This window comes from Ambystoma mexicanum, chromosome 3p, assembly GCF_040938575.1.
Source record: "Ambystoma mexicanum isolate Mex_15411 chromosome 3p, UKY_AmexF1_1, whole genome shotgun sequence".
In the NCBI taxonomy this organism is placed as follows: domain Eukaryota; kingdom Metazoa; phylum Chordata; class Amphibia; order Caudata; family Ambystomatidae; genus Ambystoma; species Ambystoma mexicanum.
The window spans coordinates 947,765,317-947,779,742 of NC_090925.1; the positions used below are offsets into that span (position 1 = coordinate 947,765,317).

Genomic DNA, 14,426 nt, shown 5'->3' on the forward strand with positions numbered 1-14,426 from the left:
ATCGGACATGTGATAGGAATGTATTAAAATCCTGGAATTGCAAAAGGTCCCCCAGTGGAGTAAAATATCTAGATATACATATAATAAGAGATTTAAAAATAATTGTTCAGTATAATATTGATAAAAGAATAGACAAAACAATGACTATTTGAGAAATAGGAAATGCTCCATTACTATACAATCTTTACCTTTACTGGTTTCAAATAAATTATTGCAGAAAATTGATAAAGTATTTCAATATTTCTTGTGGGGAGTAAGTAAGAGGCAGCGTATCCCAAAATATGTTCTGCTGCGAGATGTTAAAGGAGGAGGATTTGGTTATCTAGATTTGATTAAATACTACAGGGGATTTTTACTTACAAGAGTTCACATTATTTTGATAATGTCAAAGGTCCTATTTGTTAACGGATAGAGCGAGAGATTTGTGACCCTTATCACTTATCTTCTAAACGATGGGAAAATTGTCAAGGGAAAGATTAAACCTACTATCAATGGTGGCTACCAGTCAGGCTTTAATTACATGGTTTAAGGAGAATGGTCAATGTTTTGGGTTTAGTTATGATGCATCAATATGGCATAATGAGGCACTACAACTGTGTAATAGATGCTTGCACTGGCAGACTTGGATCAAGAGGCGTATATTGAGATTAAGGGATTTGTTGAATGGAGATAGGATACTAAGCTTTGAGGAGTTCCAAGATAGGTTTGGTTTAGAGAGGAGAGAACTGGGCCTATATTCGGAATTCATTTCGTTAATGATTCAAATGGGTATGGTCGATAAGGGCTCAGAAGGACAGCCAGAGATTTGCAAACTGTTTGTTGGACTGGAATACAATGTACACACTTATTTGCGCTTTGCCTATAGGGTTTGATTATGTAGGGGCATGGACTAAGCGAAAAGGTCAAGTGACAATAACATTATTATATCGGAGGAAGAATGGAGAGATAATTTTATGGCTGGAGCGAATGCAGGAATGTATATGGGCTTGCGTTTGATAAGGCAGAAAGTTGTTGGGAAGATTTATTGGACACCAGTGAAGATGTTTAAATTGAAGTTGAGGACGGAAGAAAGATTTTGGAGCTGTGTTAATGGTAGGGGAACTCTGTTGCATCTGCTTTGGAGTTGTTTGAGGATACAAGGTTTTTGGAAAAGGTTATAGACAGAATTGATGATTTTTAGTATAACCATTCAGAGGTCGGCTGCCAATGTCCTGGGAGGATAGCTCAGTGGCTATGTGCTCGCCTTGGAAGCAAGACGACATGAAGCAACACAGGTTCGATCCCTGGGTCCACGCTTGGAAACCTCTGGGTATTTAAGCGTGTAATAAATATGCAACTAAGACAACAACAAATTCTGTAACAGCGCCTCGATGTCCCCGGGCTGTGTGAGCTCTTTAAAAATGTGAATAAATAAATGTGGTTCTGCTTATGATATGAAGAGATGCTTAACTGCAAGAAAACATAATGCCTTGATTGGTAAGGCCATGGTGGTAGTGATTAAGCTAATTCGTAGAGTCTGGAAGACTAGGAAGAAGCCTAGTGTGGAGGATTGCCTGGTGGAACTACAGATCGTGTCTAAATATGAAAACATGTCTTTGAAGGACAAAGGTAGAGAAGTGGTGTATCGTTCACTGTGGGACCCATTTAATGCTTTATATGAGTAAAGGAGGGGGAGGGGAACGGGAGATTCCCCACCCCCTTTTTTTGTGTCTCATGTGATGTGTTGTGTCATTGTGTGAAGTATAGTATTTCATCTCTTCTCACATGGGATTTGTAAAGGGTTATCTTAAATTGTAGGTTTGGTATAGTTAAGGACTTGGGTACATAGTATTGTAGTTATGATAGTATAGGATATTGCAGTTTTTGATGAATCCTAGTTGGAATGTGTTACTGAAACCCATGTATGTTGGAATTATTTTTGATGCAAAACCTAATATATATATGAGAAAAAAAAGAATTGGGAAGTCAATTCAAGAAGCATTGTCAATGTTATTTGGTATGCCTAAATTTTAGGACTGATTTTCTATACTCTGTCTTGGTGGACAGTTTTATAGAAGGCCAACCTAGTATTATAACGGACAACTCTGGGGTCTGTAGTCAAACCAGTTCAAGCTAGTAAGGTCATTGGTCTAGGCTAAGTCTCAAGAGGTGGTGAGCTTGCAAGGGATCCGCAATGAGTACACACAATGAAAACGTCAAGGAACACACTTGGACAAACAGGTATACAAATACTTTTTTATTTATTATATGGTCAAAAATGACTACTAACAGGTAATATCACACAACACTAATAATAGACACATATACACAATTGCTGGAGTAGGGCAAAATACAAATCAAACCCCTGAAAAGGAAGCTACAGATTAGGATTTGCACTACTGGTCCACAGAGATACAAGCCTAACTTCAGAAGTCCATCACTAAGATGTACGGGGCCTTGTGCCCAAAGGTTCAGTAAAGTTCCATACAGTTTTGTGAAGCTGGACAAATTGAAGGTAGGATCCCTGGGGTAAAATAACTGTTCCAAGGGTTAGGGAACAAGTTAATCTAACTAACAAACGTGTCCCCAACATGCAGAGTACTTATGTGAACAAACAATGGCAAAGCCAAACTAATGCAAGAGTTATAAAAACGTTTAAAAGGGAGTTAGGGGTTCAGGTAAGTAGTGCTACCACTCACACATCCCCCTGCCGCCCCCCGTATTTCGATTCTTCATGGGACTTGGCAGGTCTGCTGAAGAGGTTCCAAGGTCCCTTTTCCTGCCGTCGGCATCGGCCCTTGATCCCTTGGTTGCAGGTTCGAGCACTCCTCCGGTCAGCGACTAAGGCTTGTTCAAGGTCTTCCAGTTGACAAATGCAAAAGACCTCAATGCAGGGCCCCTCTCGGGACGGGACTGGACGCAGATAAGTTGTTTCGGATGACGCCACTGATCCACGGTGACGCAAAGGGATTGACTTGCCGCAGTCGGAGTTCACCTCCTATCTCTGGTCCCCTTGATGCTAGTACCACGAAATCCCACAGAGGTAGGTCTTGTTGCACACGCTGTAGATCGCCCAAATTCCAGGCCTCTACTCGGAACGGTGATCTCTGCAGTAGGGTAGCCCACATTCAGAGCTGGTCGGCCACTGGGCGGGACAGGGGCACTTCCAAAGGCTCTTTGTAGAACTCTGAGCTGACGTCGAGAATGGATGTTCCCTCCACTCGAAGGGTCGCAGTTCGAAGGGTCGCAGCTGTGAAAGTGAGAGGCCCCCAAAAATGCAGTTAGATCTCCAAATAAAGTCAATCAGGACACATCCCTGGAGGGAATGAGACCAAGACCAAGTGTTGGTTATATGAAAAAGCTTTATCTAAAATAGGGCAAGCAGAATCTACTCTGCGCACGCCGAGAGCGCTCTGCAGAAAACCTGTTACAAATTACTTTTATACAGCTTTTATCGTCATCGAACAGAGGGAAGGCCTAAGGGGCACATGATCAGTTGGGATTGGTAAGTAGGGGCGAACACCTATAGATGCCATAGGGCTGAAGGGCTGTGGTTGGCTCGGGAGCACGTGGTGTAGCTGTGATGCTTCTTGGGTCAATCGGTCAGCTGGGCTCATCGACTTGGTATGCGGGATCGGCAACTGTCATGACGTTTTTTTATTAAATAACCCCCTTGTGGCCACACATTCCCATTCATCCAATACTATAGTCTGCTCTGTCCAACCTGTTCGAGACTTTTTGTGCTTAGACACTAAAGAAATAGATGTTTCTCAAACACAGGTTAATTTATCATTGGGCATAGGTCAAAATACAGCTATTAAATGCAGTGTTTGATCCATTGATAAGCAGGCCTAACTATGTGTCGGCTTGACTATATGCTGATACACTACAAGATATATTGGCTAAAGAGGTGAGACTTTTGAGGTCATTGTGTGGTCTGGAATGTCTATCTGATAACAAAGGGGACTCTAAATCTAAGATCTGAACTATGCATAAAAGACTAGGCCACAAAGGGGCACATACCACAACAGTCCTAAGTCTTACTGTGGGGGTTAAAGACCAGTTGTTTAAACATCATTAAATCTTTGCTGATCTGCTTTGACATGAAGGTGGAGGGGAATCGAAACACCTTTGCGGTGTAGGTCTGCATTACCCAAAAAACGAGGGCCTTTAAAAGTAGGTTTTACAAAAAGGCCTTTTACATGTGGCTCGTTAAATTCTGATTATATTCATCTAAAGCATATTATCTATTCTTCTTTCCTGAGTGTTCTCATGGTTAGTTACTTCACGATAATAAGTCGCATATGCTTAGGTCATTATCCATACTCAATTGAACAGTTCATTACTAAATTGTACACATGTAGGTTCTAGCATATATTGTGTTAGAATCACATAAGCTATGGCAGCTGGTTGCTATATTAGTTTCACACCATATCATGCATAAATTTACATTGAGCTTCAAAACGAGGTAGCTTTGTGCTGGCATGTGCAGTGTTATGTTCTGCTATGCATTTTGTTATTGCAATTCATCTCTATTAAACAACGTCACATTACACGTTAACACTCATCACACTTTGATAACTAGATTCTAACGTTCAATCTTTTGATCACACATATATTATATATTACTAATATGCTGATTGTCTTACCACAAGTCTTGAACTATTCTACAAAAATGAGCAGCTTATTCTAATTGCATGTGGGGCAACACTTGGTTTTCTTCTATTGGGTGCGATCAGTTGCTTCTAGTTGTTTGATCATGTTTTAGAGAATATGGGGATGGTATTCTTTATGGCCTGGGTCTGTTGGGTGGGGTGTAGGTTGATAGAGATTAATGGCTTCTGTTTGTCCCTGGGCTGGGCTGTGGCAGGGTCAAATGAGGTAAGACGGAATACAGGGGATACAGTGTAAAGTGTGTTGCAACCTTGCGGCTAGTCTCATGAGAACTAAACAACTGCAGAGATAGCACAGGGGAGGAGGCGGGAGGAGTAGCTTGTCTGCTGTGTGTGCCTGGCTGAGAGAGCTGCAGACCTGTGTTCTAAGTTCACAGCTGGCCGGCCAATACGAAAATAACAAAATGGAGTCGGTAGCCCACAAAATGGAGTCTGGTTCAAATCTAATCATATGCTGTCTTAAGGGGGGGTCACAGTTCCTAGGGGTGTTCCCGTGTGGATGCTCCGGGGCCTGGGCCCTGGACCCAAAGCAGCCTCAATGGGCCCACCCAGGAAGTGTAAGCATTGGGGGAGGGGGGTTCCAAGACCCTCTCCTTCCACACAGCTGCCTCGCAGGACTGGTGAAGATCACCAACAAGACGGGGCTCTCCCAGGAAAGCAGCAGAAGTTGATAGTCAGGCCTCCTTCCAATGGGTCTCTGGTCGCCTTGCGGGTCTTACATCTGGACAGGAGTCTTGGCTCCTTCGGTTTCTTCCAGGATCTCGCTAGAGTTGGGTGCAGTGTTCCTTTTCTTATCCCAAAAGCCAGGTAAGAGCTGATACTCCCACAGATTAGCCCACACACCCACCCCAGCAGTGGTCCAATTAGGACCACTGGCAGTAAAACTCCAGCATACCATTGTGGATTGGGACCACACTGTCCCCACCCACTTCCTTCCTGGCAGCAAACACACATACCCCTCCAAAAGCATTTGCTTTCTCAGGCATTGGAAGTCCTAATAAGGATTTTCGTGTCCTCACAGGCCAGGAAAAAGGGTAAAACACAAGATGGCCAAAGGACAAGCGAAAAACCTTGTGGCATGGCCATGTTTGACCACTAGCCGCAGTTAGTAGCCATAAGCGGTAAGGCTAAACAAAATACACTATAAAATAGCAAAAAATAACTGCTGCCACCAGCGTGTCCATTTAGCACACCTAGAGTAACCAATAATCCTCGGAGTATCAGTCTAGGGCAAATCAAAAAGTGTACCCCATTGTACTGCATTGTAACATGTATTGTACAGTGATAAAAAGTTACCACAAGTGATGATAAGTTACTAAAAGTAGTAACAAAGTAACAAGACTAAGGGAAACAGTTTCCCAGGACTGATATCCTGAAGAATATGTTGGATTCCGCATGACGGATGAGCAAAAGCCAGCGTAGTGAAGCTTAAGGCTTCACTGCACTGTAAAAAGAGCTGGTCAGATACACAAATAAAAGCAAAAGGTTTCGGGGTCCATAGAAATGGAAGGAAAGGTGCTGTAAAGAGAAATCTTTCCTAACAGTAAGATAAAATGCTAAATCAAGATCTGGAACAGGAATGTGCATCTTTCAGCATTTGTTTGCCTCGATGCACAGTGCTGCTCTATTAGCTTTGGAATGTGAATATGGATTTTTGTACATCTGTGACTATGGTGCTGTTTACAATGCAGAGAAACGTGACATTACCCACCAGGCACTGTACAAGCCCACTTAATGGCTTGGCACCTGCAATCCCCTAAGGAGATTTTGGACATGTAATGCTAAAGAATGTCCTCTTTATTGAGTTAGTGCATTGTGTCAGATGTTGCACTTAATTGTGGGATCGTCCATGTTCATCTTTCACTTAATTTGTTTGTCATTCTTCCATTTGCACTATTTTACATTCATATCATTGAGTTCCTTTCTCTGCAGGAAATGATACAATTAGAAGATATTCCTAATCTTTGCAGTTTGGTATCCAGCTTTGATCAACAGCAGCTTGCCAATTTCTGCAGAATCCTGTCTGTCACCATTTCGGAACTTGACACAGAAAGTGACGACAAAAATACACTACTTGCCAAAAATGCTCAACAGAAGAACAATTTGGGCCCATCAAGAGCAGAAGTAAACCAAGGTAAAGCAATGTGTGAATGGTCCTTGAGGAAGAGAATTGGGGAAAGGGATTGTTCTTAAGTTGGTTAAGGGTCAGTATCTCAAGCAATAACTAACATCCTAAAAGATCTATAATGCTATTAGGCCATAATGATTTTAGCAATGGATGTTTTGGCGGTGAGGTAAAAACTCACTTTAACATTGTGTAAAGTAAATGGACAACTGAGTTAGTAAATTAAATATGCTTTTCATTTTGTAGCATTTAAATAACAAGGTTGCCTTAATAAGTTAAGCCTTTTAATTGCAACGTTTGTTAGATTAGAGCAGGTTTAACACGAGCAGGCATTCAGTGTCATGTGAAAGTAACGAAAGTGAATGCATTTTCCCATGTTGTAGCTTTGGCTTTCGTCTGTTCGCTTTTTGCAAGAAAAAAAAAAGGTCAACGCAGAGAAGGTGTCTTGCTGAAAAATATCTTGCCTAGAAATTGCTTTGTTTCCATGTTGTTCTTTTTTTATTGTGTTGTAGTTTAAAGAAACATTTCACAGAACAATCTATCCATGCACAAGCAAAATACAACATCAATAAAGTACAAGCTTAGTAACATTCAATTAAAATCAATCTAGTGTACAGGGCCTCCATTAGTCCGTTATGCTCATTAAAATGTTGGCTACTTCTGGAATATCCCCAAGAAGAGCAGTCATTTCGGTTAAAAACACTAAAAGGGCAATGGAATGTGATATATGTACACTCAATAGTAGTGCTTAATAATCTGTGCCATGAATTGACCGAAATCACAATTGTAATGGAGTGAACAAGACAACAAAAAGTAAGAGATTTCCTAGACTGAAGAGCATTGCACTTTAAAATTATGATACAGGGATTCAGTCTCTTCGGACTTGCATAGCCTGCAAAAACAATTTCTGAAGTCCAGACCAATATGTGGGCCTATGACCTCTAAAGTAGGATAGCAATTCAAACTAACTTTTTGCAGCCTTGCCCTGAAGAAACAAGAGGGAGTCTTAAGGATGGAACATTGTGGAGAGTACAAGGAAAGCAACACTTGAATACAGTGGGCATAGTCTCTATAATAGTGACAGTTTTTTCAATTGACCTAGAGAGTCGCTCCTATCTAAGGTGTCCTGTCTTTTCTTTACAATAGAGGGGTCCATAACAGAGGTCGGCTTGATCTGTTTGAGGCAGCAATTACATTCCATTGGAAACTCCAACAGTTTCTTATCCGTTTTTAGATTCAAACCCTCCCCTACTTTGTAGAGCAAATTAATAGGAACCTTACTAAAATGTTTGTTACGATTTAGTTTGTTCCATTTTCAGTGGAACCACCAAGATTGCAGTCCCAATTCCAATGCAATTTCTTATATCTGGACATATGGGGAAGGTTTAAAATCTTTTTCCAGATTTTACACTTCTTAACCCCTTAAGTGCCATGGGTATTTCTCCCCAGTGCCAGGGCCTCCTTTGGTGATTTCGGTATGTGACCATTCAATGGCTTGTAACTTTTTTGTTATATGAGATATCTCGGCCAAATTTGGCTCCTTTTTTTCCCACATGTAGGCGGTCGTAACGCCACCCAGGAATACTAGGTTGTTGTAGGGGGGTGAGAGAAAATAAGCAAAAAGGGCGAAAATGTTGGGTTTTTTCAAAAAATGCCAATAAAATGATGTACAAAGAAGCCTGTGGTTTTTTAATTGTAAGAGCTAGGAACGAATGGTTTGCTGTGCTGAATTCCCAAATTTCCTGGCTTTCAAGAACAGGTTGAGTGGAAACGAAAAAAAAAATATTTTGATTTTTTCAACAGTTTTCTGAGAGGTAGGCGATTTTGGCCATTTTTGCCAAGTGGACATGCATGGACGGAATGGAAGAAAAGGGTAGGAAAGCCGAATTGGAGAACAGAAAGGCAAGTATTTCTGAAAAGTAGACAAAATTCCAAGTTTCGGAAGGGGTGATTTGCGTAGGTCAGGCAACAACTAGGTATGGGAAACTGCCATAGATTGGGGGAAAAGTGGGAAAATGACCGAAAAAAAGGTATGTGTTGGACATTGTTGGCTTAGTACGGCAATGGCTTCTATGAATTTTGAGAAAAGCAATGCTCCGCTACATTCCCCCGACTCTTGCAGTTAGGAGAGCACACATTTTTTGTAGTGTTTTACAAAACAAGCAATACCACAAGCCAAACACTGAGCCATGGTACACAGGAGTTTTACGCTCACGGCCTGAACAGACACACTTAGCATGTGTAAATCGGGAAAACCAATGTGGTGAGGGACGGCAAGCATACATTTTTTGAAAGAGCACAGGCAGACCTTTTCAAGGGTAGGTGACTTGTGCAGGTTACAAAAGTGTATGGTGCCTAAAGCAGTGACTAAATGTAGGTCACATTTGGGAAATGAAAGGGTTGTGTGACAAAGGCCACCAGCAAATGGGTCAAAACGTTATGAAAACCACACAAACACAACACATGGCCTACCGTCCCGCGTTCCCACAGGTGTCCCAATGAAAACGGTACCTCACATGTGTGGGTGCACCTACCTGGCCGCCAAGGGGAAAGCCTAAAACACAAGTAACGCCAAGCCTGTTTTCAGACCGGAATTTGAGACGCTCTGCCGACCGGCACAACATACAGATATGGGCCTCGGGTGTCCAAGCCACTGGGGAAAACAGGGAACCTCATGCATTTCCGAAAAGAGGACACCCGTGGGAATCCGCAGAGGTATGATATGCCAAAATCGCCCCAGAATGTATTACCCAGACACCCCCGCAAAGTCCGGAATGTGGGAATAAAATGCATTTTCCGCACATTTCGCTCGGTTCACCCATCGAAACACGCCCCCAACAACACATGGCCTTCCGTCCCGCGTTCCCACAGGTGTCCCGATGAAAACGGTACCTCACATGTGTGGGTGCACCTAACGGGGGCGCAAAAGGAAAAGGATAACCCACTGGTAACCCAAGCCTTTCGCCACTGCCCATTTTGTTCATGTGGGCAGCCTACAGATTTGGGCCTAGGGTGTCGAAGCCAGCAAGGAAAACGGGGAACCCCATACATTTTCCAAAAGAGGACACCCGTGGGAACCCACACATGGCCAAATTGGAGGGGCGGCCCACCTCATGTAGCCCTCCCCAGAGGCAGATAATGGGGGGTGGGGGGCTGTCCTGCACTCCTCCCTGGGCTCAGGCGTCCGTTCCTAGGAGCAGATATCTGGTCCCAGGGAGGGCTGCATGACATGGCACCCACTCCATTGCAGCTGCGGGGGGGTCAATGCCCCATACCATTAGAAACTTCCAGACCCTTGGGGGTGCCCCACAGCCCCCCCTAAAAAGCATTCCACCATTTTCCATTTTTTTCTTTGTTTACGAAACTTGTCTTGGTGCAGAGGGGCACATTGGTGTGCCAATCTGGCCCCGGGGTGCCCAAACCTTACTGCCCCACCCACTGGGGGCCCTGACCCACCATTTTTGGGGGCCCTCTCCCCCCTCACCCCAAATGGGTGGCAGGGGCACCTCATGCAGGCCTCCCTGGGCCTCCTACAAACGGTTGTGTGAGGTACACCCACCTCCATTTGGGGTGGGTGGGAACACAAAAATGGTGGGACAGGCTCCCCAATGCATGCGGCAGTAGGGTTTGGGCACCCTGGGGGCAGATTGGCACACTAATGTGGCCATCTGCGCCAAGCGAAGTTGGGTAAACAAAGAAAATAATAAAAATCGTAGGCTGCTTTTTAGGGGGGGGGGCTGAGGGGCCCCCTAATTGGCAGCGAATGTTGTACTGCAACAGGGATGGCATTTCCCCCCCCCCCACCACCACCCAAATGGAGGTCCTCACCTCATGCATCCCTCCCTGGGGTCAGATGCCCCTTCCTAGGAGCAGATATCTGCCCCCAGGGAGGGTTACAAGGGGTGCCCCCTTTCTACTTCAGTTGGGGGGGGGGGGGCACCCCCCGTTTCAATCAGTAAAAAATCCATGGTGGCTAGTGGCCCTCCACCCCCTCCCCCTCCCCACCCCCACCCCCTTTTTCCATCATTTTATTTTTACCTTCCCTGGGGGCAGATGGTCAGCCATCTGCCCCCAGGGTTCATGTGCATGTGCCCCCATGCTTTGGGGGATGCGGGGGGGAAGAGGGCTGCTTACTTGAAGCAGCCCCCCCCAACTCACAAACAAATCAATGGTGGTCCAGTGGGTTGCTGGTCACAGGTTTTTTTTTGTGCCTAAACCGACGAGCCGGCTCGTCGGTTGCAACCTGGAGCACTTAAGGGGTTAATGCCCCACCCTTTCCTAATGGATAATGAAAGCAATTTTCACCCATGAAGAACACCAGGAGACACCTTTGCTTTATAAAATTGAGCCTGCAAATGCGTCACAAGTGCTGTCTCGCTGACGGTTGCGGCTCTGGCAAAATATTAGTAAGAAATGGTGGCTTTTCTTTTTTGCTATTTGGACAAGCCTATTGACTGACTGACAGGACCTGCTCTGGTTCTGGTCTTTTCTTTGGATAAATCAGCAGTGCTGTTTTGTCTTCTGTTGACTTAATCTGCTAAAGTTGACAGTCCATCTTTTATTCTATTGCCTGACTTGGTACTCTTATCCTTTTGGGCTGTCTTACATATACATACATTTTACAATGCCGGTCAGAACAAGGAAGAATCGGCTGAGATGTGCTGTACGTAAGAAAACTGCTAAGCCTTATTCTGTAGATAAGTGTTCCGGGAAGAAACTGTTGCTGATGGTGATTTATCGCTTATTAATGGGGTTTCTTCAGCTACAGCCAATACTGTAATGAATCATACCAGTAAAATGACTTCCAAACCAGACTTCTTCTGTAACAAATGTACTTTAAACAGCCTGCTTTCATTACATCTTCGCTCTGTATGCAGAGAATCAGTACTTTTTGTCATTGTCCCCCATTGACAACCATTTGTTACTGAATATTTGCTATTCACTTCAGAGGTAATCATTAGGGGGAGCATGAGTTTATATCTGGCTCATGTTTTCATTGACTCACAGTAATACTATCAACCCGGAAGACAATAGACTTTCTAAATCTCCTGTGTTGGAAATTATTGCTGAAGATATATTTAGAGATTCTGACTCAATGGACACATTAAATAACTCTGGGACTTTACAAGATTAAATTATTTAATTATCAACTACATGTAAGGTACTATTTTCACTTGGTTCTAAAAAGACCACTGATCAAAATGAACTATAGTTTGTCATTAGCACGATTGTTGACATTATTTTATTTACTAGTGCTAATAATTCTGATTGTTGGACTTTGGGGTATGTAGGATACCAAACAAGGGCCTGCTGTGCGAGTGACATCTAGGCTGTGCATGAATGTGAGAAACCAGCATAAAAGGCGAGGCTTCTGGAACCAAAGACCAAAGGAAACTGGAAGAGAAGCTTGCTGCACCCACCTGGACCGCTGAACCGCCCGGTTAAGTCCTGCTGCAGTGCTGAAGCTCCAATTCCGAATCGACTACAGAATCCCGGAAAAGGCGACTTCTTCCCTTGTGTTGGTGGGACCAACTAACCCCAAGATTAACTTTGCTGGAGGTCTTTCCACAACTGGCTGGACTGCTTTGCTGCTTCTGAAACCGAGTGCCAGGGGTTAAGAAATACTTAGTCTAGTGAATTGTCTTTAAGTCGGACCAGAGCTCCAGGAAGATCCTGAGGACCCTCCCGAAGCAGGACGACCAAAACCCAAGTCACCTCACCAGAGTGCTGAACTCCAGAAGCAAGAGAAGCCCATTAAGTGTCCAAGAACCGCAGTGGTGCTATTTGCCGGTAGCTGAACTGCAAAGTGCAGCTGATCTGAAAAGAGCCCGTAGCAGCCGCTGACCTTCAAACTGCAGTGCACAAGTCCTCCAGACATCCTCCCTCCTGTCCCCACGACTGAGGTCCGGGAACCCAGGATCTGCCAGACTGCAACCAGAACAGAAGCCAGCTGGATCCTCATCTTCAAACGTAAGGTACTGTCTTGGCTAAGGGGTACTTGCCTCCTTTGTCAGTAGCTTGCATCATCTCACTCGAGACTTGCAGTAGCTGCTTTTTGCAGAGTTGCTTCCAGCTCTGCCCATCACAAGCCTAACAGGTTGTGGCCCAACAGTGATTTTATTGGATATTCTCTAAACTTGTTGCAAGACCTTTGTGCTATCTAAAGAAGTGCCTCGGACTCTTCTGACCCATTGACTTTGATTCCAACTGTCCCTCAGGTGGTGCGTAAATGTAACTTGTATTGCTGCGATAGATCTAATCTAGACTTCATTGGTAGATAGAGCATGTGAATACTTCAGAGAACCTCTTAACCTTTTTCCTTCCCTAACCGTTTCCTTTTCCACAACCTCAGAATTGCATTAAGTACCAAGATAGATCAATACCTAATTGTCCTAGTAATTGAAGTCACCTCATGGCGTAGGAAGTGTGCGTGGGGCATCCCAAAAGGCTAACTTCTTGCTTATCTTAAATCTGAGGAAGTGTATTTTTATTGTTGCATATTGCCCTTTTTAAAGAAGGCTTATTTAAAACTGACAGTTAAATAATTATTTTACTAGAAAGCTACTCTCAAGGTTGTTATTTGGATACTTGTAATTGTGATTCGAGGGGATTGGGTCCTCCGACGTATTCCATATCTATGACATGTAATCACCACAGCTGTGCTGCTTCGCAAACTTTTTTCGGCGTCTGCGTCCTGCGCTGATGACGTCGATGCACCGTCGTCGAGGACCTCCTCCGACGTCCGACATCATCCGATGTGATAAGTAGGACGCACAACGCCCGTAGCCTCAGTTCTGTTTTTTCCGCGAACGTGTTGCTTCGTGAATCTCGGTTAACGCCTCGACTCTTTGGAGTTCTGTTCTTCTCGGTTCTTCGAACCTGTTTGTTTTTGTGAAAATCCTTCGTGTGAAGATGTCTTCTACTTAGTCTTCGACCCCGCGTCCGGGCTTCAAGAAGTGCGGGGAGTGGGTCCAAGATGTCGGTGACGGACTCGCACGACGCCTGCCTCTGGTGCCTCGGGGAGGCCCACGACCCGGATGACTGTATCGACTGCCAGTCGCTCACGTCCAAAGCCTTACGCGAACGTAAGAAGAAGTTGTCGGTAGGTCGGGTGTCCAAGCCCCGGAAGTCGAAGTCTGCGGGGCTTTCGACGGATGATTCGAGGGGTGACTCTCCGCGTCATCGTCGGAAGTCTCGTGGGTCTCCTTCTAGGAGTCGGTCTCGCCACTCCTCAGCCTCTTCGAGGCATTCTCGGAAGCGCCGACACCGGTCGTCTTCCAGGTCCTCTTCGGAGGACTCTGCCCGGCACGTCGCTTACCCCACCAGCCGTGCGACGCCGGAGGAATGGGCTTCCTTCGGGAAGAAAATGCTGGCGATTCTCGAGTTGCAGGGTACTAAGCCATCTGCGCCCCCGAGTGGGATCGGTCGTGAGAGGTCGAGAGACACCGCTCGCAAGAGTGGTCGGCACAAGTCACGGGAGAGGTCCCGTTCGGACAAGGAGACTCGTTCTCGACGTACCCGTTCCAGGTCCCGGTCCTCGACGCGTTCGAGACCGTGTGCACCTGTGAGGTCTTCGAGGAAGACATCGACGTCTGAGGCGTCAAGGGTGTCGACAGGCTTTCTCGAGGCTCCGGCTCCGAGGAAGTCGT

The 14,426-nt window shown here is 44.9% G+C and overlaps 1 protein-coding gene across 1 annotated transcript in view; it reads left to right on the forward strand.

Annotated features, from left to right (window-relative positions):
* TRPC4AP (transient receptor potential cation channel subfamily C member 4 associated protein) overlaps nt 1-14,426 on the forward strand; it is a 1,405,828-nt gene that overhangs the window by 270,298 nt on the left and 1,121,104 nt on the right. The window contains exon 7 of the mRNA XM_069652258.1: nt 6,585-6,786. Coding sequence (XP_069508359.1) covers nt 6,585-6,786 — 202 coding nt within the window. The remainder of the gene's footprint in view (nt 1-6,584; nt 6,787-14,426) is intronic.